Here is a 27069-nt window from a genome sequence, read left to right on the forward strand (position 1 = left end):
AAAAAAGGAGGGTGCGGGGGTAGAAGGTAACATCTCATATTAGAAAATAAATTTTTTAAAAGATGGAAGCATTAAAAAAGGTGAGTATATGAGGTCTGCAAGGGAACACTTTAACTTTAGTGAAGTAAAAACTAATACAGAGCATGGGATAATCCATGTTTACTGTTAAGCAGAATTAAACTGAGGCTCCATCACACAGAAGGCAAATGCACAGAAATAAGATTTCTTTTCCCCATATGCGACTCATGTCTAACTTTTTCATGGCAGTGTGAACAGCCTAATTCCTATCGTTCCATACCAAAAATAAAAAATCTGATTTGTGTCGCTTCCATATGTGTTGCTGAATCGGATACGTACAATTTTCAAAGCGTCTGTAACCAAAATGGTCATGTCGCATTTTATCCAACTTTTACGCCATTGGCGTGAGACATGTGTCATAATTTTACACAAAAAAACACTATTAGTTGTACTTTATTTTTTCTTGGCTTCCTTTCTCTTGTTATGATCTTGTTACACTGTCAAATCCAATTGCTCAACAATGTTAAATTATACCAATAGATGGCAGCATCCATTATTACTTCTGTAAATAATCCACTGCTGTTTGCCGTCAACGTTCTTCTGTGCATGTGGGTTGCTTTGGGGTTTAGTAAACATTTAGTAAACTGTTCACACAAAAGTTTGATTCTGGTCATATTTAATTAGTAATATGAACTCCCATCTTAAAAAATTAATAAAGAAAAAAAAATTTGCAATTGAGCCCCTGTTGTATGAACACAGCTAAAATGTAAGACTTACTGACCACCTGTTAGAGTCACTTCAAGTGTACTTCTTGATAGCACCAAAGTTAACAATATGTTTAAATTTAGATGATTAGTATGATTCAATATAATGTTTTATCCCACTTATCTCAACATTTTCAGTTAGAATTGTTTGAAATAATTAAATCAGCTGAAATGATGGGAGAACGTCTGACTATCTGTTAGTGTCCATTACTCTAAGAAGCTCAGAGGGATGAAACATATTTTTACGACAGTTAAAGGACTTATGACTAATTAGCTTTGCAGAACTGCACTAAAAAATAAGGTATCCCTTTAACATCCTAAGTGGAGCTTGAAGTTGATTTGCATTTCATTCAGGAAAGACTGCACCGAACCTTAGCACCACCAGAACAGGACTACAGAATCGACCAATTCTGATTTGACTCTTTTAGTTACAAGATCAGAGGTCTACTGACCATTACATGAGAGCTCAGGATATCACAGCTGAGAAAAGCAAGCTGATCCTCCCTCAATGTTTCAGCTGTAACTATGTAGAAACCTGTATTATTCAAAGTGTCAATAATTGTAAGTCCCATTAACTATGACTGACTGTCTCCCTTCTGGTCAAACTGACAGTATCACTGACTAAAAACCAGACGCTTCCTATTACACTAATTTTTAAGATAACAAGGCTTGGCTCTGGGAAGCAGCTGGTTGCACTGGAAGACACTTCCACATTCCTGCCTGATACTAGAAATGTCTGACTCACTTCACAGTGGTTAAGAAATATGGAGTGAGACACTGACAGCAACAGGTGGTCAAAGTGAAGCCAGTTATACTGTATAGGGAACCTAAAGGACAATAGGTGCCCGTCCTGCCGACTTGTAATTACCAATCACTCAGATTTCATGTGAAACAGTTTTTCTAAAGATATGCTGATGATAGAGGTTAAATGGCAGCAAGGCTGATTGTGGGTATATGGGGGTACACATGGCCAACAGATGTGTCCTGAGGCTGGACAGCCTGTCCAAAGAAAACAAGTTGCTGCCGGTGTGGTTAGTAACCCGGGTGCCGTGTGTTTGCCCTGGCGCTCAGCAGCTGTGCAGGGAGTCCTAGACCTCTGATGGGAGTACAGTCCTGTGTGCTGTAGCTTCTAATCAGAACCTCTGATAAAGAAGGTCTGCCTACACATAGAGGAAACCACAGCACACACAGGACTGAGGCATGGCATGTGCATAGCGTCCCAAGTGCCCTTTTTAAAGAATTTATGCAACAGTTGAATGCGTTTAACTACAAACAATTATGGATGTGTATTTCTGCTGTGCCTTCTGTCTTCCTGTGTGTATGTAGAACTATTAAGTGTGCAGGATAATTGTTGTGTTGCATCTAGTTGTTAAATGATGAATTTGCCACATCTGTATAATGGACCACTTTCCTCTGAGTAGCCGAGGGCAGAGGTCAGCAGGCTTGGAAATGATTGAGACTACACCAGGGAGTACCATGGGAAGTGATTTTTTAAACAAAAGGTTTGAACTGGTAATGACCCTGTGTAAACCCTGAGAGAAGAGAATTGTTTCTGGTTTCCCTCCATGTATCTATTAAAGTCTAGACAGGTTACTGGCTGGACGAGTTCTAAGAATGAACAAGAATTGTCTCAATGCAACAAGAAAGCTGCTTCATTTAGGAGCAAGTATATGTGTTAGCTTGAAACATTAAGACAAGAAAGGAGATGTAAAGTTGCGGTTTACTTAATTAAAGTCAAGCGTGAAGAACGGGAGCTGCAACAGTTTCTCTGCCTGATTTGTTGGATCAACAGAAAAATGTGCATGACACATAATCTACTTTTTAAGTCATAAACACAAAATAAGGCATCATTGTAAAAAAACAAAAAAACAGCTTAAAGTTTCATTTTGATTTAGATATTCATATTCAATAAATTACAATATACGTGATGAGGTTTATTTGTCAGATTAAAAGTACCTTTTGAAAATAACATTTAGGCAGGCATTAAACACACTTTTCATTAAGCACACATTTCTGTTTTTAGAAATAGTTTTTTATTTGTCTAATGTAATATTCTAATGTTAAATGTCGTGCATTCAAGAAATTAAGGCTTTCGAACTGTGCGACTCTTCAACAACAGGCATTAATTTATTGAACGCATAGAAAATAACCTTAGGTCCTCTCTCCTTTCCTTTGACATTGTCCTTTATATCATTTGCTCCTTTCACTCACCTTCCTTCATTCTCTCTTAACCTGACACACTGCACCATCTGGGACTTTTTAAACAAGATGCATTAAACACAGCAATCTAGCAGACCACAGCTGTGACTCATTGCCATAATATAAAAGAAAACAAATCAAAACTTACACATTTAAAATTTAAAAAGGTGAAAAGTATATATGTCTCTGTTTCTCTGTATACATACTCTTACTATCCTTCTGGGGAGCAGGAGGAGAATCTGTTTTTAAGGGGAATAGATTAAAAATAATTGTGTTAGCTGTGAAGTTCAACAGTTTGTTCTGAAGTTAAATGGTCAACTAATCACGTTATGAAACATTTCTGGTTTCTAAATAAAGAGTATTAAATAATAAAGGCAAAAATGTTATGACCAATATTTTTTTCTATAAGCCTAATAGAAAAAAAATAGGATTTTATCTTATAACAAATACTGATTTTTGTGATGAGCTTTTCTTTTTCTTTTCTTTTACTAAAAATAATTGGATTATACCTAATGTAATAGCAGGTTCATTTAAGAAGAGGCATTTGCTGAAATCAAATCCAATAGTTTGTAGAACCAATATTTATCAATTAATCAAATTTTCTGCTTTTGAAGAAGGTTTCATTTTGAAAGATTTGGACTTTTTTAAGCAATACATTCTTTAGGTCTCCATATTTCAAACTGATGTCAGCCTGCACATGGAAAATTCAGACAAGTGTGTTGTACAGCCACCATTTATTTTGACTTTTTCTTTTTAAGAAAAAATAACATAAGAAGAATCTAGTTATCTAGTTAACAATGAACAAAATTTAGGTTATTTGGGTTAAAAGGTTGTCTGTCTAAACAGCAAATTGCATGGAGTCACTGACTTGCATCATTCACTGCTTCTGGATGAGCATATAGTAACAATTTCTGTTTACAGGTGAAGTAAGAGATTTGAATCTTATGAATAACAATGTTCAGAAACTACAGAGCTGGAAAAATATTTTTTAGGAGCTGGGATAAAGAGTTTTAAAATCTATTCTTTTTCATCTGAGGTGATCTCCTGAATGTGTGCGAGGGATATGGTTGTGTCTGTATGGCTTGTATGGCTGGGTAACTTTGCAGGGTGTGGCTATGGTATGTCAAACATAAATTTATAATCGTAACATCCCAGATAATTGTGGTCTGACAATTATAAACTTTATTTATTTAGTTGTTTCAAGTCTCGTACTTCACTCTTTGATTTGAAAGTCATAAAAGTCAAGTCAAGCGCTTCAGCTGCACTTTGTGCAACTTTTACTTACATAGTTGGTATGTGAGCAGCATACAAAGCAGGTAAAGTGACACAAAGGAAGGAAATGAACATGATTGTAAATAATTAGTGGGAAAAATGTAGATTCATAAGATCAAAAAAAAGTGTGCACAGCCTGTAGGTACCTAGATCCACGGCCTGGCCCAAAAACAACGTTGTCACCAAGCAAACTGGTACGAATGGATAATTACTGGATGGATGATCATCTGTGAGCTGTCAAGTTATTTAATCTCAAACGATACTATCAATCATTTCTCCTTTCTTAAACAACCACATGGAAAGATGCATCCTGTGGTTATTGATAAGATGCTAGTCTGCCAAATCACTACCATCCATTAAGCAGACAAGCCTGAAACATTTTTTCTCTTATCAATGAGAAAAGGGTTTAAATAAGAAAGGGAGCATAAAGATTGTTCTGGTGTACACTGGCGACTGCAGTCCAGTTTACCACTGTGCCAGCCTTTCCATTGTTTTTAATGAAACCAGCTCCCTTCATCCTGCCCCCACCAGTCCTCCTCCTCTGCCTTTTTTTATCTCCACCTCCTGTTTTAATCCAGAAAAGCCCATCAACAGGACGGAGAAACCTAACTCACCGTAGTTTCATATACCAGCTCTCTCACCCCGTCTTTCTTCTTTCTCCAAAGTCTGTTTCTTTTTTTCCTCTTTGTCCTGACTCTATCCTACCACTACTGCCCCCACCTTTTCTATGTTTTTCACCGTCTCTCTCTCTCTTTCCCCCTCCCTCTGCCTCCCTATTTGTTTCTAGTGTTGCAAGCTACTAGGCTTTACCGAACCATTGTTCTGGTATCCGCACATTTCCGGAGGCTGACGCTTGCAAAGGAGTCAAGCTCCCGCTGCCTAACCCTCTCTTACCTGGCCACACACACATTTCTAAGGAGGCTGTCTGGTGTAAAGAAAAAGAACAATCCTAAACACACAGTTGCAGATATGTATGTACCTGAAAGGGAGGTAATAAACTGAGCAGGCACTTTAGGTTAGAAAGCAAACCCAATGAATGAAGCATAATCAAGAAAAAGCAACGCTGTTAAGGTTACTGTTGACATAAAAAAAAAAAAAACTTTTATGTTTTTCATTAATGAAAACTTCTTTTCAGTGAAATTTCTACCTCTCAGAGAGAAACAGAAAAAGGTGAAAAGGAAAAGTGGAGCATGGCTGAATTATTTGTCATTGTCGTCAGGCTCGGTCTCTGAGTGTTTCTCCTCTTTCATCAAACACACACACAAACAAACTGACATCTATTCATTTGTGCACATCCAATTAACCCGCTCTCTAACCCGGGGGTTTAAGGCTGCCCCTTGACCCCACAGCTCGTCCTCCTGAAGTGTCAGTTTGAATGGACAGTTTCTTAACACTGACCTGACAGCACACAACACTTTCAATTTGCAGCTCTGATACACACCAGCGACGACCAAGGTTTTCCTTTTTCTTCTACTTAACTTTCATTTCACTTTTTCATCAAGGTTTTTTTTAAATACTTGCACAAGCACACCTGTAGTTTTAGATGAATATCACAGTTATCTGTAGAACTGATCTTTCAACATTTATCAAGTGCATTTATCTATTGAACCTCATGAATGTTTAATTGCTTTGTACACTGCATGCTTATTAAAAGAAAAATACCATTATGTTATTATATAATGTGACATGGTTACTTTGCATCAAGAAAGTCCTGGGTACATATGGACTATGCATCTTCTCCCTGTTCACGCATGGATTCTTTCTGCGTACTCTGGGTTTTGTGACTCTGGTTTCCTCCGACAGTCAAAAAACAGAACTGTCAGGTTAGCTGGTTACTCCAAGCTAGCCTACTTCTCATCTAATAACTGCTGGAATGAGGCACCATAAAAGAGAACCAGATGACAGCACATCTGTCAGCACAGTAACTTTCTAAAATTCATATTGTCATAATTCAATTGTTAAAAACATAACAACCAGTCCGTTACAATATTAGGTTTGCAGGCTTGATATTTATTATGCGATTATAAGCGCTCCCCTGAACACAGCGGTAGTTGATTAGTTAATTTTAAACTCCTGCTCTGTTATTTTGATAATGGAACCGAAACGCACAGAATTGCGCAACACCTTGTTGAAACAATAATCACTGAGATTATTATTGTTGTTGGGTCATTAATTTGAGCACGTTATGTTTTTTTGTTGTTGTTGTTCTTTAATAAAATTATTTTTGATAAGGAGTCAGAGGAGGACGTGCTGGTTTCAGCCTCCTGGCGGCGTTCAGTTTGTCTCCTAATGTCGAGATCGATTCAAAACCTTCCACGATCGACATATTGCGCCCCTGATCTAGCAAAGCACGAACAGTTCAGAAATAATATGAAATGAGAAAAAAAAGCTATTTATTAACTGATTAAGTCTGTTTTAGATTGTTCTTGAAAAACGAATCAGTCACGGCTGATTAGTGGGTGAATTCACTGCTGCACAGTGAACCCATTGATATTTTTTACAGCAGAGAGACGCTCCTCTCTTGAGGGTACTGCGTACTCCCGCTAAATCTTTTAGGGGTATGCAGTACCCTGCTGTACCCCCTTACTTTCACCACTGGTTTTACAATGGAAACAGGCAAAGTAGCGTACCCAACCACACTGACCCATGCCGTACAGCTCAGCGGAAACATGGTACATGTAAACATGAGGTCTATAGCTCAGAAAGAAAAAGCAATAGTCATGCACAGTACATCTGGACTGTGGATGTTTGCAGTTTGTCCCAAGTCATGTAAAAGATGCAACAAACATGGAGAAGAAGGTGCTTGTATCAGAGGAGACAGATTTGACTGCACCTTGGCTATTTCTCAGTATGTAAGAATGAGCAATGATTTCTGTCTCAGGTCAGAAATTATTGACCTCAAGACACTTTTTGGTTTTCGGTACCTAAAAAAATTTGGTGTAGCTGCAATGAGACAAAATCTGAGAAATCTGAAGTGGTATGAATACTTCTGCAAGGCACTGCATAATAAAAGAAATACTGCATTGTCACCACTTTACGCCTTTACTTTAACAACCTCGATCACTTAAAATACCAAACACAAACACAGTCTGAAAAGCTTGATGACGATCATAGGTGTGAAGTTAGTGCCTCTATTTGCGGATTCAGCTGGCCTGTTTTAGGAGGACCATAAACAGGGTGACACCTCCCACAGAGATGCAGAGAGACAGAACAGGGGGTGACCTCGGAGACCCTGGGGCACCAGAGGCCCTAAAAAAGAAACATCTGCAATCTTATCTGTGTTCAGAAAGACGCAGCAGCCAACCGGGTGGGAGCTTGGGATCTGTCACAACTCTTGTACGTCTTTCAGGAATAACAGGTGAGGACAATAAGAAATGACTTAGAAATGAATGAAACTGAAAGAGAAGTTAGGCCTTCCACACAACTTCAGGAGATCACGCTGGAACACCTCTCAGATGAGCAAAGCCGCAACATTAAGGCGTCTACCATCTCTAATCTGACATATATGCTCCATATTTTCCAGAGACTAATCAAAGAAAACCCCGTGACGTGGAGATCCCGTTCACTGGATCACTTCTGAGGATTTGTTCTGCAGCAGAGACCGACTTCAAAGCTCAGTGTGCGGTCTACTTACCGCAGAGGAGCATTAACAGCGCGGCTTGCATCTCTGAGCGCTCATCCACCGGGGCTGCCCGCCTGCCTGCCTGCCTGGGAAAGGCAACAATTTGGGTTCAAGGCAATGAATATCACCGCTCTTGGAGCGCTTTAATGGTTTACATTATACATTTGTTTATTTCACGAAGAACACAACTTTATGAAGGAGTTTGGCTTCGATTGCCTTTCTTTAATGAACTCTATATGTCACAGGGAGACATTCTATTAATTTAGTTTTTTTTTTATTTCTTCAGCTCAAACTTTGGAGATTCAGTGTTTATAAGTACTCACTTCCATAAGCGCACCATTTAAAACAAATGAGCAACAGACTGTGTACAATGTGTCTCTAAATGTTAGCAAACACAAGGGCGAAAGTGAACTCACCGTGTTTGTCCGGTTTCAGATGTTCGCAGTTCTGTTTCCCCTCGGAGCACTTGTTGCGGAGCTCCGTGGTGAGGGAGCCCTCAGCTCCTGCGCCTCTCTGTTGGAAACCCCGGAGCTGGACTCTGGCGGAGCGGAGTGGAGTGGCCAGGTAATAAGGGAGGTCCTATGGGTGCAAGGGGGTGGAGTGGGTGTTAGAAGATGACACGATAGAAGACACAATGGAAGCAGAGTCACGGAGTCACGGTGAGTGGACTTGGGGTTAAGTCAGTTCTTTGATGTATTTAATGTTTTTCATAATAGTTTAAAGTAAAATGCTTTGTGTTCTCTGTGTCCTTTACATTTCTTTTCAACAAATTTCAGAAATGTACGTGTGCATTTGTATTTAGCAAACCTTATGCACAAAAACGAGGAATTTGACTTTGGTTCCACTTTGCACTGAGTGAAAACATTTAATCGAAGTTTTTTCTGTCAATATGTAGATGTATGGCGTTTTTACAAAATGTCAAATTAGTGAAAATATGCATGGTATCAATCTGTCTGTTCATCAGAGACACTTGGAGGAAGAAACCGTCTCTGTGGAGACTGCATGGTTTTTAGCAAATAGTTCTCTGTAGCCTCAACCTGAAGGTAAAAGTCTAAACAGTTTGTGTCCACGATATGCAGGTTCTGCAAAGATTTTAGCCACCCTTTTCCTGACACCTTTCTATAAAAGTCCTGGATGGAGGGAAGGTTCTATTATTTTCTCTTCGAATAATTGATTTTGGCACTTACACCTGATACTCCCAAATAAGAATCAATGAAACAAAGGTCATTCAGAAGTCCAGTGAGACAAAATCAGGTCTAAAGTAGTGGAGCAGTTTGAAGCAGCTTTAGTTAGTAAATCAGTCTCCCAAGCTATGAATATCAGATGGAGTACTGATCAGTTTATTATCTGAAAATGAAGAGTGTGGTACAACTGAAAAACTAGCAAGGCAACTTTTTAACCTAAAGGGCAATGCAGGGAAATTGTCATTTGCAGAAACAACCAAAAGGCCCATCAGAATTAGGAGGACTCTTTAGATAACTCGTAACATATTTTTTAAGAGTAAATATGACTCATAACATATTTACGAGTCATAAGGGTCCAAAGTCCTTACCTAAATCCAACCAACGGTTTGGCTTAATTTAGTGTTTTACTAAGCCAAACACAAACTATTTGAAGCATAGAAGTAGCTAGTTGTTTGTTTGTTTGTTTGTTTGTTTGTTTGTTTGTTTGTTTGTTTGTGGGGTTTAAAAGCGTAAAAGTAGAATTCCATCCGAACGTTCAGACAACAGCCCTCAAATGTCTCCATCGACGTTCAGTGAACTTCTGCAGACAACGTTCAGCCAATGTCAAAATGAAACTTCATAAAACGTTCATCTAGCTAACATCCAGCTAATGTTCGCTGAACTTCCATAGACAATATTTGCTGAACGTGTAATGGAGTTTCATTTTGACATTTGGCAAAGGTTGTCTGGAATTTTATTTTTTTTAATATCCTGTCTTATGAGTCTTCCTAATTTTTTTGGTGCTTGCTTGGTGTGCAAGTATTCAGAGGAAATCAGTTCAACATGAAGTAGGCTAAAAGATCTCAAAATGGAGCTCTTCTTCCCCTAATCAAAAGAAATTCAAACACAGACGTAAAAAAAAAGTAATTGTATCCATCAATCATTTCAAAGACTGTGGAATTCCAGCAATCAAAAGTGAGAGTGATCAGCCACAAATGGAGTACGTGTGGATAACTTGCATGACTGGCCTACCAACATTACTCCAAGAATGCTTCAAAAAGTCATCCGGAGTAACCTGGAACAACATCTACATCACTGCAGGTCAATGTTAATCATATCAACAGTGATATTAGCTCAGAGAGCTCCAAGATAAAAGCCACTGCTGATGAAAAAGAGCACAAAGGTCCAGCTCTGGGAAAACGTTTTGTGGATTGATGAGATGAAGTAGAAACATCTGGGAAGGCTTATTTCCTGCAACATCTTCTAAAACTAACTCATAATTTATGAAAAAATATCATACCATTATCATACCATGATGACTAATGCCATTACCCTTAGTCAAACCCGTGATGGTAAGGGGTGCCTTGCTACTGAAGGACCGGGACAATTTGTTAAAAATGATGAAACCATGAATTCTGCTCTCCAGCAGAAGAATATGATGTAATATCTGGAAATAAGTTAATGACATTAAATTAAAGCTTGTTTGAGTTAATCAACAGGACGGTGATCCAAAGCACACTTTGAAGTGGCCTTGTCAAAGTCTGGTCTTAAATATGATTAAGTTCTTTTGGCAATGTGGATGAGATGAACACAATTCTGCAAAGCAGAGTGGCCCATAATTCCTCCACAGTCATGTAACAGACTCACCACACAAAAACAGAACAAATCTGTCAGGTAGGAAATACTTTCTTAGTATTATACTATGGTTAGTCCTGAAGACTAGGGAAATATTTACAAAAGAATCAGGCAACCTATTTATTTAACAAAAGAATGAATGAATTCATTCTGGTTGTGATTTATTTTGCTATAAAGTCCCATCACATGTTTTCCAGCCATCCCATGCATGTGTCCTGGAGCAGGAATGCGCGCTCCCTGCTGGATGGATTAAATTCCCTTTGATTGTCCTCAATGAGCAAACCACGAGCACGCTCAGGTCTCAGATGCTCCGTTTGCCCTCTCACTCTGAACCGTAGACTGGTCTTTCAGGTGGATGACACGAGTTGTATTAAAGAAAGACTAGACAGCTTTCATAGAAAAGAAAGTTTTCTATGGAGTTTTCTTTAATCTTGCAACAGAGAACATCTGCAGAAATCTCCTGTATTGGCCCGCTGCATTTTTTTTCTCTGAATCAGAATTTGCAGAAGTTAAATAGAACCACTCGTAAAGTCAGAATTCATAGTTGAAAAGTTAAAGTTCCCCAACCCACCCCAAACTCAAATTCAGCATAGCTGCAATGCAATTTAAAGCATAGAGACAGCTGCAGGAATAAATCCTTACCCTGTGTTCTGCACATCCACTTACCCACAACGTACATCACAAGCAGGTTTGCTACAAACACCTCATTTCTGTTCTGAGGCAGATGATTTGCAAGATTATAGAAAACTCCATCTCAAACCTTTCATTCAAGAATAAACACTAAATATTCTCCAAAGTACATTTAAACCACAGAGATATACATGTTGAATGTAGGATTTGCACTCATGACAGTTTATGTCCTAGTCATTTGTGGCAGTAACAGCTCTATACCTTTATAGAACTGTTGCCTTTAGTGTTTTGCAACTGAGCTGCTGGGTTGTGTTGCTAAAAGTAGTCACCCTTATGTGGGGTATTAAGTAACATAAAAAAGTGTAAAAGTAGACGGACCGGCACCTACAGCTATTAAACGCAAGGCAGCCATATTGGATTTTAAGGACTGGGTTGGTAAGAAACCTCGACTTTTACAAACTATTTTTAACTTAAAGTTAGAAAATATTCTAAGTAAAAATAAACAAAACTTAAATTGCATTTTCCCATTTTCCTTTTTTTTTTATTTTTTTTAATAGTTTTCTGATATGTACACATCAAAGTCCAAGTCCTGTTCTACTAGTCCTGTTTGTCAGCATGTCGGCATTTAGAACATGATTTTTTTTTCTCAGTTGATGAGGTGGCAGCTAACTTTTTATTCAAAGAATTCCAGGTCACAGATGATTCTGCAGCCTTTCCATAGAGTTGTAGCTCTGTCTAACGAGTGCAGGTGTTTGAGCTTAAAAACAAAGCCCTCTGTCATGTTACACATTCCCCGTGCAGCTCGAGGACAGCCTCTCTTTGTTAAAACTTAGAGAGAAAAGCACAGACTGAGAATAATAAGGCAATGAACGAGGTGACGAGTGAGAAGCTACGTCTGCTTCAAGGCTGCCTCTGTCAATTATAAAAAAAAAAAACAAGCAGAGGTCAATGTCAGTAATTAACTCTAGGTTTTCTTGAAGTGTGTTACTGCACTCTCTCTCTCTCTCATACACACACACACACACACACACACACACACACACACACACACACACACACACACACGCACGCACGCACGCACACACACACACGCACACACATGCTTATCGTGGAGGCTGAATAACCCCAAAACCTCTAACAAAAAGATATACTCTCTATCCAACTCCCAGTCCTCTTGATATCCGTGTTATTTTTGATAAAGAGCAAAACCTTGATAAAATAAAAAGTTGACAACTATATGACATTATTTTTAAACTTTGACTGCCCTTTACAGTCTGGTTGAGGTGAGAATAATATGCAACTAAGAATGTACAGTTAAATATTTCTGACATGTATTCCTGTTTTAGTAACAGTCGCAAGCTCTCTTCAGGATCAAGAAACAAGAACTATTGAGTCAGCAACATAGACGTGAAGCAGTTCTTAAAAACTGACTCAATATTATTCCAGTTATTTACAATGTGATAAAATCTTTAAACACGTTTCAGTTCACACAGTAAATAAATACAGACACTGGTATCATTTCAAAGTGCCTAATAATTTCACCTTCTGAAGAGAACAAACTGGATGTTCATGTTTTGAGATGAAATAGAAATTTTTACTTAAAAAAACCCACATTGTTATTTTTTAAAAAAATCACAATTATAAATATTGTGTAAACATTCCTCATCGTCGCTGGAATTTATTACTAACCCAATCGATTCCCTCCCCCGTTTCAAATCACAACTCAAACACATTTGTTTACAACTGCTTATTCTATCTAATGCCTTTTGCTCTTTCTGTTCAAGTGATTTTATTATTTATTGTTATATCTTTTAATTGATTTTATGTATATTTAAGGTGTCCTTGAGTGCCGAAAAAGGCTTCTACAAATAAAATACTTTTTTTTATTATTGCTAAAAACTCAAAGGGAGTGAAGGAAGACGCAGCCGGATGAACTTTGCCGCAGGTGTTCCCTCGCACTCATAACCCTCTTCCCAGTTTGACCATTCTTACTGAAGCCAATAAAAAAGACTGATGACAAACTGAAACCGAGGTATATGCTTTTTAAAGGTTAGGGCGCCCCTTAATGGTAAGACATATACATCTCTACAACCTCAAAATGCAAGACACTCCATTATAACAGGGAGAGACTTGTTTATTTTGCTAGATCAAATTTATTCATCTGCCCAAATACATCTCAGATGAAATATCTTATGAGCAAAAAAAAATGTTTTATTATATTTTTAAACAGAAAACATCAAATTCAGTTTCATACAAAGCTTTTCTCATGTTTGTTAAATGTAATGTTCTGATACATTTGGTGAAAATAACTTTCCGATAACATATTTGAGATATTTGTGAAGTTTATTAAACATGAATTGGAGAAAGTCGCTGTCTGTGGTCTGTACAGTGAAGTAAATGACCACCATAAGTAATCTGCTTGTTGAAATAGCTTAAATACAAATATCAAACACTGTATAGGCGATAACTAGGAAAGGACAGTTCAGTACATGAATAAGGTTGTTTATGTGATATAACACTTTGACAGGTAGACTGTAAAACTTGAAATCCAGTGATCATATAGGAGGTAGCTCCTGAGCAGCTTTTCTTTGTTAAAGGTGATGTCTGCCTGTTTCCAGTTGCAGCATCAGACTGTAATATTGTGACATCATCACACGCAGCTACTGTATTTCCGCACTTCTTCCTGAATTTGGTCTCTCACATCAGTGGCGTTTTGCTTCAGACCCTCCAGCTCCTCACGCTGCTTCTTCATCCGCTCCTCGTTGTTTTTCAATAATTCCCCTATTTCTGAAAAGAAAAAAAAACCCACAAACACTGGTATTTAACAAGTTGGACAGCAGGACACATATATGGTCATCTGCAGAAAGGCATGGAAAAAGAATTGATGAATAAAAAAGAACACAATGAGCAGCTGGAGCTTCAATGTTTGAACAATTCAAAGTAAATAATGTTGGTAGATTCCAGTTTCAATGCCTCGTTTCCATTGAGCGATACAGCACAGGTTGGTGCAGTTCAGTATGCAGTTTTATGGTTTGAGGTATTCGGGAGAGTACTAAACCATCAGTTGGACTGTCACTGAGCAGTTGGGCCGCACAAGCAAACACTTACTGGTATTATAAAAATGTAACGATAAAAGTGGTGAATGTTTATCACAAGAAGTGATGTTTTCCTGTCAACCAATCAATGGGTTGTGTTGTGCGACATCAGAAGCTTTGCTCCAACAGTGCAGCACCATTGTCCAGAAATTGTGAGGTTCGGGTTGGTTGTATGAGCATCTTTGACAATAGAAACAGACAAAATAGTCTACCAAAACACAAAAATCTGTGCAGTACCCATTTAGTGGAAACAACAGACAAGAGTACAATGATTTATTTACAGATATGGAGGAGAGTAGAACCTTCCAAAATTACTTCAAGAGCATCGCCGACTCTCAGCTACTCATAACAAACCCAGAACAACAGTATCTCAGGCCTTACTTACCTACAGGTCAATGTTCATGAGACATTTATAAGAAACAGCAGCAAAAGTCAAGCATTGCGGTGTTAGTGTGACGCCTCCTTTGTCAAGACCTAGACATCTCTTCCTAACTGACAGAAAGATTAACTCTGTTGTCTTTCAGAAAATCCTGAAGGATAAACTCCATCCGTCAGTTCCAGACCTTAAGCCAAAGCATAATTTAATGATGATCCGAAGGACATCAACAGGTATATCTAAACAGATCATTAAAAGAAAAATTGGCCAAGTCAAAGTCCAGTCAAATTTGATTGACAAGCAGTAACTCGACAGTTCAGGTAGCTAAACTTCCCACTGTGGCTGAGCTAGAACAATTCAACAGTAGAAAGAAAAAATAAAGACTCATTGCCAGTTGTCTCAAACCTTTTATGACAAAGTGTTCCCACCAATGTCGGCACAAACAGTTTTTAGGTTTAGGGCGCACTTACTTTTCCACATGAGGCCAGATTGATTTGAATAGTTTCCTCTCTAATAAATCAAATCAAAGTTTGAAAATCATATGTTGTACTTGCATCAATTTTGCCTGCTATAAAATGTTGTTTGACCAAAAACATTGAAGTGTGAAAAATCTAAAATAGAAGAACTCTTTACAGGGTACATACTTTTCACAGCACTACCATGAGCATATTAAAAGACAGCTCAGCAATTTGGACCACCATTTAGGAATAACAATTCTAAACATATTTATTTTTGACATATTGGGGAATTTTATCATGCGCGCAAGACAGAACAAAAAATGTCAGAGAATCTGTAGTAATCTTTATAAGCACAAATCTGTAAATAAAGATGATTTCAGAATTTTCTGTACACCAATTTAAAGGACAGCTGCCAAGTTCTAGATACTCACTGTCAAGATCATTTATCCCATTATTGGCTTTACTGAGGAGATCTTCTGCCTCCTCCGTCATATCTTTGACCTTCTGTTGGATGTTGTTCAGAGTTCCAGAGCTGCCAAGAGACTCCATCTTCAACTGCAGCTCACGGTAACGTTTCTCTGTTACATTTAGCTTCTGGCAGAGCACAGACGATATTAGTTCAATGTGAACATGAAAACTTTATTCTGATTAAACAACACACCCTAAGTGTCTCTCTTTGTGTGTGGACAATATTACAGAATTGTTTGTTTCTTTTTAGAGCAACCTATTCATTTAAAAACCTTGTCTTTTTTGTGAAGATTATGTGGTGAAATATCAGCTTTTTTTTTAAGACCATGCTATGAAAAAAACATCTTTGCAACTTTGATAGCAACTTTTTGAAAAAGGTTCCAAAAAACTAGTAATTTTAGCAACAGTCACAAAAAACATTGCAACATTCTGGTTGGACAGATTTTTTCACATTTATGATATAATCACAACATTAACGTTTATTTACTCTGTGAACTGGACCTATACTTGACTCCCTATTTACTTACCTGCACCAGTGTGGATGCCTGGTCAGTGGCGTTGTTGGCCAGGTTTATGGCGTCCTTTGCCATTAGTCTGTTCATCTCCGTCTTGTTCTTTAGGGCTTCCACCCCCTTGGACAGATTGGTTAGAAGCATCATGATGTCCATCTGCTTATCCTCAAGCTGCGCCAACCCCTTTTCCACCTGCATTACCAATTGTCGCAATGGAGAAGACAAATGAAAGAATATGAGGAGACATGTTAAAACTCTTTACAGAGGGGTGGGTAAAAGAGCCTGCACAGATCAGTCCTGCTGTACCTCATCAGTGGAGTTCTTGGTGCTGTTCAGGTTGTGCCGGGCCTCCTTCAGGGCTGCCTTTGCTTTGTCGATGGCCACCTCAGAGACATTCAAAGCCTGTTTGGTGCTGTTGACAAGATCCCTCACACCCACTGCTTGTCTCCTGGACAGGAATGACAGAAAAAACTTTTTGATATCAAACTATTAAAATCCTTAAACCGCATTTTGGGCCACACCCAGATTATGAATGTTCTAAAAATCCATTAGCAAACTGTTAAAATATCAATAAAAAGTTGTCTCGGCATTCAATAAGTTTTCTTAAAATTAAATAGTACTGAGCATATTTTCACACTGATCAGTCCCCGAAATGATATCTTGATTGTTTCTGTGTTTGTTTTTTTGGAATTAAAATGACAGATCTTGTGGTGGTAACTTAAAAACATTTGCAAGGAATTTGCAACATTTGTGCTTATGTAACACAGTAAGTGTGATTTTCTGCTACTCTCCATAGTGACCACAGACTATAACTTGACATCAAGGTAGCCTGAGAAAGCAGTGTAGCCAATGTAAGAAATACTGTCATCTGCAGGTGAGAGTTGGCATCACTTGAACCCTTTTTTTTTTTTTACTATTTTGGGGGAAAATTTGCAATAAATTAACAATTATGCATTAGTACAAAAAATGTTGAGATCTGTTAGCATTGAATAAATTGTCACAGAAAAACTGAGGGGAATGACTGATGTAATTTGGCAGCATACAGATAAAAAACTGCTTTGATTTGATTCATAAAATATTATTTGAACACACAACTGCTATCTTCAACAGTCTCTTTGTGTCCCTCTGGAGTCTAGAGGTGAGATTTGACCCTTAGTCCTTGAGTTTGACACATATGGTATAAAGGAACAAAAGATAGATGCCGTTCAGGAAAGCTGACATGGCTAAAGCAGAAGATAAGTCCCAGATGACAAAGGAGTGTTTCTAAAGGAGGACAGTGACAGGGTCACAATGCCTACTGGAATCTTCTGGAAATGCAATGCTGGAAGTACAACTCACTCTGCCTCTTTAGCTTTATTCATCAGGTCTTGAGCATTGCGGATGAGCTGCGAAGTTTGATTCATAATGTTCTGAACGTTGGTGAGATTGGCAATGCTGCTGTTGATCTGGTTGATCAGTTTGTCCACAGTGGTCCTGTTGAGCGGCAGCTTGATATCCAAGACCTGCTGGGCTACCTTCTGGATGCTCTCAGGATCTGCTCCCTCCTCTGCTCAGCACCCCAAACAGACAGACCCCAAAAGAAAATACTTTGTTAATGTAACGAGCATCAGATCAAAGTTCGACCTGAAAGCATCCATCCCCATACCTGTGAGGAAGTCCTTGATGGTCTTAATGAAGTCTTTAAGGTCTTTATTGCTTTTTTCAAAGTATTCCTTCTTCTTCTGGGCTTTCTCCAGAGCATTCATCGTCCGGTTCTTCACATCCTGAGTCTGGGAAGCTATGTCCTGAAGCTGGGCCCAACGAATCAATCAATCAATCAATCAATCAATCAATCAATCAATCAATCAATCAATCAATCAATCAATCAATCAATCAATCAATCAATCAAATACACCAGCCTGTGTACTAACAGTAGGTAGGATGGTTACTGAAAGCTTCACTACCTTCTTTGTGACGCCCTGCAGCTCCTTCATGGCCGCTTTCAGACTGTCTGTGAGGTTTGTGGCATCCTTCAGTGCAGTCAAAGAAGAACTCTTTGTCCCATCGCATCCCTCTCCTCCACAAACAAAGTTACCCTGATTGTCATGGCAACCACACGGGTTGTCAGAGCAGCTGCCATTTTGGCTGGTATTACTAGCACCACCACACACCTTAAAAGAGAAATCAGATTTAAAAGAGGTTTGACTACAAAATTAAAACACATCTTAATGTCAAAATTTAAAGCAATATATACCTTAATATTTGTTTTAATTGAGTTAAAAACTGTATGCAAAATATTCTGCTACAGAAACATACACAATAATTCACCAACACATGGTTATCGATTTTATTTTGGTGACTCTGAGGTGGTGCACTGTTTACCTTTTGGCTGAGATGTTGGACCGTCTCACTGAGGTTTTGGGTCTTCTGATGCAGCTCATTTAATGAATTGTTGTGGGCAGTTAGATTCTGGAGGAGCTGGTCTTTTGTGGTGTTCAGCATCTTCTCGGTAATCCCTCGAGTTTGTTTGGATTGTTCTACTGGACTGATAGGAAACAACACCGAGGCGTTGCACCTCTCCTCAGCCTGCTGTGACACTTGGTAGTACTTCTTCACTTTGTCAAACTGATCTGGTGGAAAACAGAAGCAAAGATGTGCCAGCTATGAGCAATATTAACTTGAGAATGATTTATTTCTAAAACATTTAGGTAATTTTGAATAAGGAAGCGTATCTTGTTGATGAAATACATTTCTTACATTGAAAACTTGAAAAACTCTACATTTAATCTCAGTGCAGTGGGGTAAATGTTTCATGTTAGGAAACAAATGCTAACAACATTGCCAGTCACATATGGAAGAATGATACTGCCAAAATTGGGAATAACTATAGAAGTAAATAAATGGCTTGATAAAATAATTCATGTGCCAAATATTGTATCCAAAAAAAACTAAAAAAAAATTTCCCAAATCTCTTCGATTACACATTGTGACATAAATTAATATGTGTTTAGCATTTTCAATGTTATCATTTTAACATTTACGTTCAAATTTTATTGTTTTATTAATTGGTTTCCTTTCTTTTTTCCTCATTTTTTAAATATTTATTTATAAAATAAATATAAAAATGATAATGATAATAAATAGTATAAATAGTAGTTTTACTTATTTATACTGATCACTTTTTCTATAAACTTGTATTTCTGTTTCTCTACACTATCAATATGAAATGAGTCCATTGTCTACAAATCACTTCAAAATGGGAAAGACAAGAAAACATTTGGTCACAATAACTTTTGTTGGAGGAGAAATGGTCCCAGTAATTATCACAATAAATTATCATTTTATGACCAAGTGTTTCTTTGGCAATGGCATGAAACACCAATACAGTTTAATTTCATAAAGAACTCTTAACACTGGAACTGGAAGATAATTTAAATATGCAAAATAAAACACCAATAAAGGCAGTAAATAGAATGGAAATAAAAGCCACATATAACCAAAACCATAAATGAATTGGATTATAATATCTCTTTAAACAAAATGGATATAATTTAAATTGATCATTAATTGATTAATTGCTTATGCAAAAGGCTTACATGTGGCTCAAGTAAAGCAGACATGTGCTACTGATCATTCAGGAAGCAGCTACCAGAAAATATTATTCCATATCTACACTCAGCCTGTTACAAAGACCCATTCAGTTTTGGGTTTTGCTACCAAACCCAATAAGCAGGATGGTAATCTAGCTGAATAAATCTCTAAAGCTCTCTTTGCTCTTAGCATTTTAGATGCATCAAGTCTCCAAAGCAACCAGTAGACCCCATTAACCTGTTAACTGCCTGTTAAAGAGGAATAGCAGGAGAAGCCTTTCACATCCCAACCATCAAACATAAATGATCAGATTAACAAACTAACTGGGGTTGGTGTGAAACAAAGGAAGAATATGAGAAGTGCTTAATTTTCACTGTAAAGTATGCTATAAAACAGGGGTGAAAGTAAGGGGGTACTATATATATATATATATATATATATATATATATATATATATATATATATATGAATTTATTTATTTATTTACTTACCCCCAAGAATTTAAAACTACTTTCACCCCTGTATAAAACTGAAAGTGTTTTATGGTAATATTTTAGGGGCTATTACACATGACTACCAGGGGGTTGCCATCATTACACATGTAATGATGGCATGACGTGTGATGTTTCTTTTAAGATTTGCCAGTCGATACCTAAAAATCCTGAGGTGAGGTACTTGTCCAGCAGCTCCTGTTTGAGAGCCAGCGTAGCATTGACATCCATCAAGTCTTTCTCCAGGTCAGTCAGAGTGCGTCTCAAGACCTCATCCGCCTCTTTAGTGTTGTTTGTGTCTTTGTCGATTCCCGTCAGACGTGAATTAATGAGAACGATCTCAGGTCTGAAACACATTTTTAGCATTTAGAGACAGGCAGGTGAGTGAGAGTCAGTAGATAAGTAGCTTTAGTTGCCCACCTGAGGTCATCGATGCTCTGTCCAATCAGCTGGTGGATCTGTTCCGTGTCCCCCGTTTCAATCAGGTCTCGTACCTGGTTCAGCTTCTGCTCAAGCTCCGTGATGTGGTTGATTCCGTCTCCGGGCGTGATCCCGCTCTCCAGGATCTTCTGGACGGCATACTGGATGTGTTCCAAGTCTCTTCTGATCTGGCACAAGTGATCATCCGCCTGATAGAAGCACTGATGACAGGGGACACAGTTGGGGAAGACGCCCGTGAAGCCACGTGCGCACTCATCGCACCGGACCCCCGCCATCCCGTCCTTGCACTCACACTGCCCCGTCACTCGGTTACACTGGTGTGTCTGTGAGCCCAGCGGGTGACAGCTGCACTCTGGAAGGAAGCAGAGAGAAATATGATGGTAATGAAAGTATTTTAAGTTCATCAGCGGCGCACCGGTTGCTGTTCCGTCTGGCCAATTCCAATGAACATTTTCAGGGTGAAAACTTAACGTTTCACATATTTTTTCAAAGAGCATGCACCAAATTGCGTCAATTTTTATAAAAGAAAATGGAAGGGCAGCATTATTTCATTTTCAGGAGTTAAATAGTGCTCCAGGAAATTAAATAAAGGCAAATATTCTCTATGGTGCAGGTCTTGATTGATTGGGGGATATGGAACAGATCCACCAGCTGACTGGATAGAGCATCGATGACCTCAGGTGGGCAACTAAAGCTACTTACTTACTGACTCTCACTCACCCGCAGTTCTTTGTGTACGTTTGTATTTGAAATGCAGTTCATGTTAACGCAAGTTGTTATGAAAATGCCATATATACCAAACATGACTTAAAAGATGACTTTGCAATTTAAAGACTTGTAAATGGGCTTCTATCTCTTTAAGAAGCTCCTGGTCTTTCCAACACTCCGTCTTCATCACGTCATCACAGGAATGTTTCCCCATTAAGCGTTTGTCAAAGCTCTGGGTTGAGCAGCAGCTCACATGATGAGCTCTGTAGATGTGCCATATATGTCTCCTCCTGTTTTTCTGACTTACCTCTACATTCCACTTGTGGGTCACCCCAGTGGTGCTCTCGGCACTCAGTGCACCGGTGTCCTCCGAAGCCGGGCCGACACGGACACTGGCCTGTGAACTGCAGAGGTGATGGAAACATGCATGCCCTCATGAGGTTTTTCAAACATTTCAATTTAAAAATTTTTTATTTTTAGATGCTTTTGCTCTTCCTCACCAGGTTGCACCGATCCCCCTCAGAATGTTGCTGGTCACAGTTGCACGGCTGGCAGCCTTCTGGCTGACCGTAATTCCAGTGGTTGGGGGCACACTGGTCACAGTTGTTGCCCATCACAGACCCCCTGCAAGGACAGGCCCCGGTGTAGTGGTCACAGAGACACTGTCCCTCACTGCATGCTGACACCACAGTTCCAGCAGTCACACAGGTGCACCCTGGGTAAAGGCAATGGATAGATAAGGAGAAGATCTTGGAGTCTAGTATTTTCCAGAGGCAGGCTGTTATTTTAATGAGCAAGCATAAATTTAATTAACTTGAAAACATATTTTTAGGAGATCATAACTGTATGTGTGTGTGTGCGTGCGTGCGCGTGTAAGTGTATGCGTGTACGTATGGGTGTGAGAGAGTTTCTTTTTGTTCCCATTTATGCCAACATGGTTCTTTTGACTGGATGATATTTTGGAAATGTGAAAGTTTCAGAAAGATTCAGAAATCTGGCTACATGGCCAGTGATCTTGGCGGTTTTCTTTGCATGATGACAAAGAGCCAAGTATTCAATTACATTCAAAAATATTTTATCGATCCCACAGGAAAATCAAATTTTCTGTGACATGTTTATTGTTGCATATTTAATTAGAGTTCATCACTAAAAATGATTTTTTTAAATACCAGTGGAAAGATGCAAAAAACCTAGATAGCAGTAATAAGAAGTCACTGACTGTTAATCACCATATCGAAGCTGGTATCTAGCTCAATATTTTTTATATGCTAACATTCTTCTTGCTAAGTTATGCCTTTGTTGTAGGAGTGGATGTGTGTTTACTTCCATCTACCAGGTCTAAGCATATCGTTCAGGATTGTGGTGCTAAGTGCTTTGTTTAAACTATATGTGGCTCAGGAAACTGAAATCCGACTATAGCCTTCTGACTGGCTGACAACTCCTCTGTCGACAGACCCACCGCCTACACATAAAAAGTCTTTTATGCATCCAGGAGTCTCTATATCTATACAGATTGCTTATGTGTTTTAAAACTGAAAATAAAATTCACCTCTGGCCATTTGCTTTAAAACCAGAGACAGACTTAGCTTCCTTAAAACCATGGTAAAAAATCTTAAAGTTGCAGTATATAACTTTTATTAAAAATTAATGTTTTTATATATTTGTTAAAACTGTCATTTTATTGTTAGCATAGTACAAGATATCTCTGAAAAAAGAAAGCGCTCCTCTGCCTTCTCTCAGTTCTCCCAATACTAACTGCAGACAAACACCGCTGAGCCAGAAATAACCAATCAGAGCCAGGAGGAGGGTTTTGGCGCTGTCAATCAAGCTTGTGATCGAGAGTGGTGCATTTGTGCAGATTGCAATAGCAGCACTGGGAGGAGGAGACTGATCTATTAAAAAATTATCTGTCTCATAGCTTCACAAAATTAGAGACATTTGAGCAAATAAGTAAAAAAAAAAAAAAAAAAAATTTCTAAAAATTACATGCTACTTTAAAGAAACAGCATCAATTTTATCATTATCATATCTCATCACTCACGTCTGCAGTCCCTGATCAAAGCGTTGCCGAAGTATCCTTCCTCGCACCGGGAACAGGACGGCCCGTCCGTGTGGTACAGGCACCTGAGGCACTGCCCAGTCCTGGGGTCACATGACCCCGGATCCTGGGGGTCGATGTTATCATTGCACTCACAGCGGAGACACTGTCCACCGGGCTGCTCTGGGTTGCCGTAGTAACCTGGAGCACACTGATCACAGCGAGGACCTTGGACGGGAATAGATGGTCATGGCGGGTGGTTAATGTTTAGTAAAGCAACAAAATGTTTTTTATGATATGCAAAGTTAACAGCCAGCTTCCGGGGATATTTCTGCCATGTTGAAATCATTTTTAACATCAATTATTTTAACTTCGGACTGCTGTCTACTGCAGGGAAGATACCAACAGCTGATAACGCCACAAAATTCAAATTCAGAAAACCTAAAGATTTTATTTGCATATCTCAAAAATAATGTTTTGTCACTTCAAAACCAAAACCCTCAATGCATTTTATTGGTGTGTAATGTAACAAATCAACACAAAGCAGAGCAGAAATGTGAAATGGAAAGAAAATGACACATTGTTTAATTGCAACTATCAGACCCACAATACACAGGATCCGACTTGGAAATCGATCCAAAGGAAATTGGGTCAGATGATTTCCTCAGCAATTCAAACACATTAAATCAAGTGGCTAGCGGGGCCTCACAGACCGCTAGTCACTCCCTGCGACTGCGGTTTGTTTTAAGCTACGCTGCAATTTGATGGTAATGTCTTGAATGAGACAGGAAGTGAAACAGAATGGCAAAGTAAAACACATCTGCTTTGGGGAGAATACAAACTGAAGTCATTCACTTGCAAAAAAAGCATCGTTTTTCACAGGGGTTGAGTTCTGAAAAGATCCCGTGATAAGCGAAATCTGTGAAGCTGCAGTATAACTTTTATAAAATAATTACTTTTATTTTTTGCAATTATTATACAGCATAATAAAATACTCTACATTGAAACCAAAGAACAAAACCTGTTTTCAGGTCAGCGGATGTGCGTGTTCATCAATCGGGCCTTAATGTGATCCGGAGTCATGTCATTAAAGCGTCTCCTCCAAGCTGTTTTGCGAGATTCACAGCTGTATCTACAGCAGAGCGATGGATCTCGTCAACCGAGCCTCCGGTCAGGCTTTGTACTGCCTCTGGCTACAGATTTTTTCCAGCAGACATTCAAAGTTTCAGTTTCCATCTCCTGAATGGCCAATCTGTGTTACGCATAGTTAAATGCGTTATTAAGTAACACTATTGGCACACAAGTAGAGAAGAAGCGTGGAGACTGTTTAGCCAATCCAGACACAGAACACAATGCACTGTAAAAAAAAAACTGCACAAAAAAATCCGCGAAGCAGCGAGACTGTGAAAGGTGAACCGCGTTACAGTGAGGGATCACTGTACTTAGAAAAACAATGAAAGAGTAAAACAGCAGGATCATGATAATGTTCCAGCTCACCTGTATAGCCTGGTTTGCAGTTACATATGATCTGATTGGAGGTGTGGTCAGATTGACAGGAATGGCCGTTGAAGTGGTTGGAACCAGGGTTTCCAGGGCAGGGGCAAGGGTGACAGTGATCCCCTGATCCGAGCACTGGGTTGCCATAGAAGCCTTCCACACAGCTGTGGAGAACAAAGAGAGATATTTATGCATCTGGAAACATACCTGCAGCAAAGCAGCAAAAGGCTATGTGGAAGTTTTTTGTCCGCCCCCCTCCCACCGTTCGCAGAGGTGTCCCGCTGTGTTGTCCCTGCAGCCTCTGCACTCTCCTGTCCGGGGGTCACAGAGGTCGGCGTGGCCGTTACACTGACAGGGGCTGCAGCTGGGGAAGCCCCACTGGCCCGGTTGGCAGTCGGAGCACTGGCGCCCGGTGGCTCCCTGCCTGCACGGACACTGACCTGTAACTGGGTCGCACTGGTGGCTGAAGGAGCCCTCTAGGTGGCAGTCACAGGCTGAAAAAGAGAGAGGAGCGGTCAGTTATACCTCTTGACATTTTAAATCCAGCTGATGCTGGCCAACGCCCCCAACTCAGCACATACACTTGCACCTGAAAATGGCTGCAAACCGATGCACAATTACACACCGTAAATCTCTGAAAAGCAGAAGTGGAGCCTACTGCACAACCAATGCACAATGCAGCTGGTGGTTTCTAAATGGTAAATCAACTACAAAACATTAGTCTGTTCCAGCAGCCATTGTGCAGTGGAAACAGTGGTACAGTGTACTTTAACCAGCTGCTGACCAAACTTGCTGAAGCTCTTTGGATGGCTAGGTGACGCACAGAGCTTTTTGAACTGCCTTAAACTTCATTAATATTGCGAAAAACCAGCTGGGTTTTTTTTTAAGTGCTTTAGTTGTTTATAGAGGTAGAGACCCAAGTGGAAACAGAAAAATGTGGATTTTGCATAATACATCCCATTTAATGTCTTCCTGTTTATCATTAATATTTCTGCTTTAAAGTGAACAAACTGTTTCAACAACAATGATGACCTTCTTTTCCAAGAATTGAAGAGGGGTTACTAAGAGATTTATTTTCAAAACTGCGTCTCTGTTGGTTTCAGAATGAGGGACAAAAGTTCAAATTTCTCTTATCCACTTGCGCACTAGCTACACAAGTGGATTACTGTATCCAGTATAACATAATGAAGCGGATACCAAGGCCTTTCATTCAGACTAAACAACGAGCATTCCAGGAAAAATTATATGATTGCTCATGCCAAAGTGCCTTCTACTCAAAATGTTCAAGAGGATTAGCGATAAAAGCCTTCTGTACAAAACTATTATAAATAATTACATCTAATCATCAACCACAACTGAAGACCTGCAGTTGTTAGTCCTCATAGGCTCCAAGAACAAACTCACCATTGCAGCCGCTCACTCCGAAGCCGTAGGTTCCTGGGGCGCACTGGTCACACCGCCGCCCAATGACGTTAGCTTTACAGCGGCACTGACCTCCGACCTTATCGCACTCACCGCTGATGGAACCCTGAGGATCGCACTGACAGGCTGCATGCAACAGACAATAAATACATTCATGTTCTGCTGTGGATGGGCATCTGCTCAGTCTACGTCCGGTTAGTGTGTCCGCTTACGCAGGGCCCCATCGTGAATGTTGGCTGAGATGCCGCAGATGAGTTTGGAGCACATCTCGGCCAGCGCTGGCATCGGCGTGATCATAAAGGAATCCAGGCACATGTAGCGGATCATGTCCTCCCGGTGCTGCTCTGTGTCCGGGTCGCTGCCATGGAAACCAGGAAGCTCGGTGTACTTGGGGATCAATACCAGCTAAATGGGTAAATGAAAACAGCTGAATTTACAGAATTACAATGACTCTGAGAATAGAAGGATGATTCAACAATCTAAGCATCAGCAGAAAATTCAAGCTTTTTTTTCCCTCTTAAATAGTAAGTTGGACAAAGCGTTTTTGAATGATCTTGTTAAGAAAAATAATTTCTTGTGATACAGCACACTTTTTTATACCTAAGTATGCAAAAGAAATGCATAACTTAATTGAAATAAACTTTTAAAGAAAAGAGATTCATGATAACAGACATAACAAAATAAATTGTG

The 27069-nt window shown here is 39.3% G+C and overlaps 2 protein-coding genes across 7 annotated transcripts in view; both read right to left on the reverse strand.

Moving 5' to 3' along the window:
• Positions 1 to 8421, reverse strand: part of lamb2 (laminin, beta 2 (laminin S)) — a 48594-nt gene extending 40173 nt beyond the window's left edge. The window contains exons 1-2 of one of the 3 annotated variants that reach the window (XM_008412796.3): positions 8292 to 8421; positions 7888 to 7961 (exon numbers count right to left, since the gene is read on the reverse strand). In XM_008412796.3, coding sequence (XP_008411018.2) covers positions 7888 to 7918 — 31 coding nt within the window. In that variant the 5' untranslated portion in view covers positions 7919 to 7961; positions 8292 to 8421. The remainder of the gene's footprint in view (positions 1 to 7887; positions 7962 to 8291) is intronic. The other 2 variants (XM_008412798.3, XM_008412797.3) reach the window with 2 other exon arrangements.
• Positions 8422 to 13493: 5072 nt separating this feature from the next.
• The window catches only part of lamb2l (laminin, beta 2-like), a 54299-nt gene continuing 40723 nt past the window's right edge, over positions 13494 to 27069 (reverse strand). For all 4 annotated transcript variants that reach the window (XM_081608636.1, XM_081608635.1, XM_081608638.1 and 1 more), the window contains 17 exons: positions 26592 to 26784; positions 26362 to 26505; positions 25220 to 25451; positions 24958 to 25121; positions 23464 to 23688; positions 21923 to 22137; positions 21730 to 21826; positions 20694 to 21066; positions 20435 to 20619; positions 18574 to 18821; positions 18156 to 18362; positions 17858 to 18002; positions 17551 to 17758; positions 16519 to 16660; positions 16228 to 16404; positions 15664 to 15826; positions 13494 to 14090 (listed from right to left, as the gene is read on the reverse strand). In XM_081608636.1, coding sequence (XP_081464762.1) covers positions 13954 to 14090; positions 15664 to 15826; positions 16228 to 16404; positions 16519 to 16660; positions 17551 to 17758; positions 17858 to 18002; positions 18156 to 18362; positions 18574 to 18821; positions 20435 to 20619; positions 20694 to 21066; positions 21730 to 21826; positions 21923 to 22137; positions 23464 to 23688; positions 24958 to 25121; positions 25220 to 25451; positions 26362 to 26505; positions 26592 to 26784 — 3255 coding nt within the window. In that variant the 3' untranslated portion in view covers positions 13494 to 13953. The remainder of the gene's footprint in view (positions 14091 to 15663; positions 15827 to 16227; positions 16405 to 16518; positions 16661 to 17550; positions 17759 to 17857; positions 18003 to 18155; positions 18363 to 18573; positions 18822 to 20434; positions 20620 to 20693; positions 21067 to 21729; positions 21827 to 21922; positions 22138 to 23463; positions 23689 to 24957; positions 25122 to 25219; positions 25452 to 26361; positions 26506 to 26591; positions 26785 to 27069) is intronic.

The sequence above is a fragment of the Poecilia reticulata genome, chromosome 7 (genome assembly GCF_904066995.2).
Source record: "Poecilia reticulata chromosome 7, P_reticulata-male-v2, whole genome shotgun sequence".
NCBI classification, from domain to species: domain Eukaryota; kingdom Metazoa; phylum Chordata; class Actinopteri; order Cyprinodontiformes; family Poeciliidae; genus Poecilia; species Poecilia reticulata.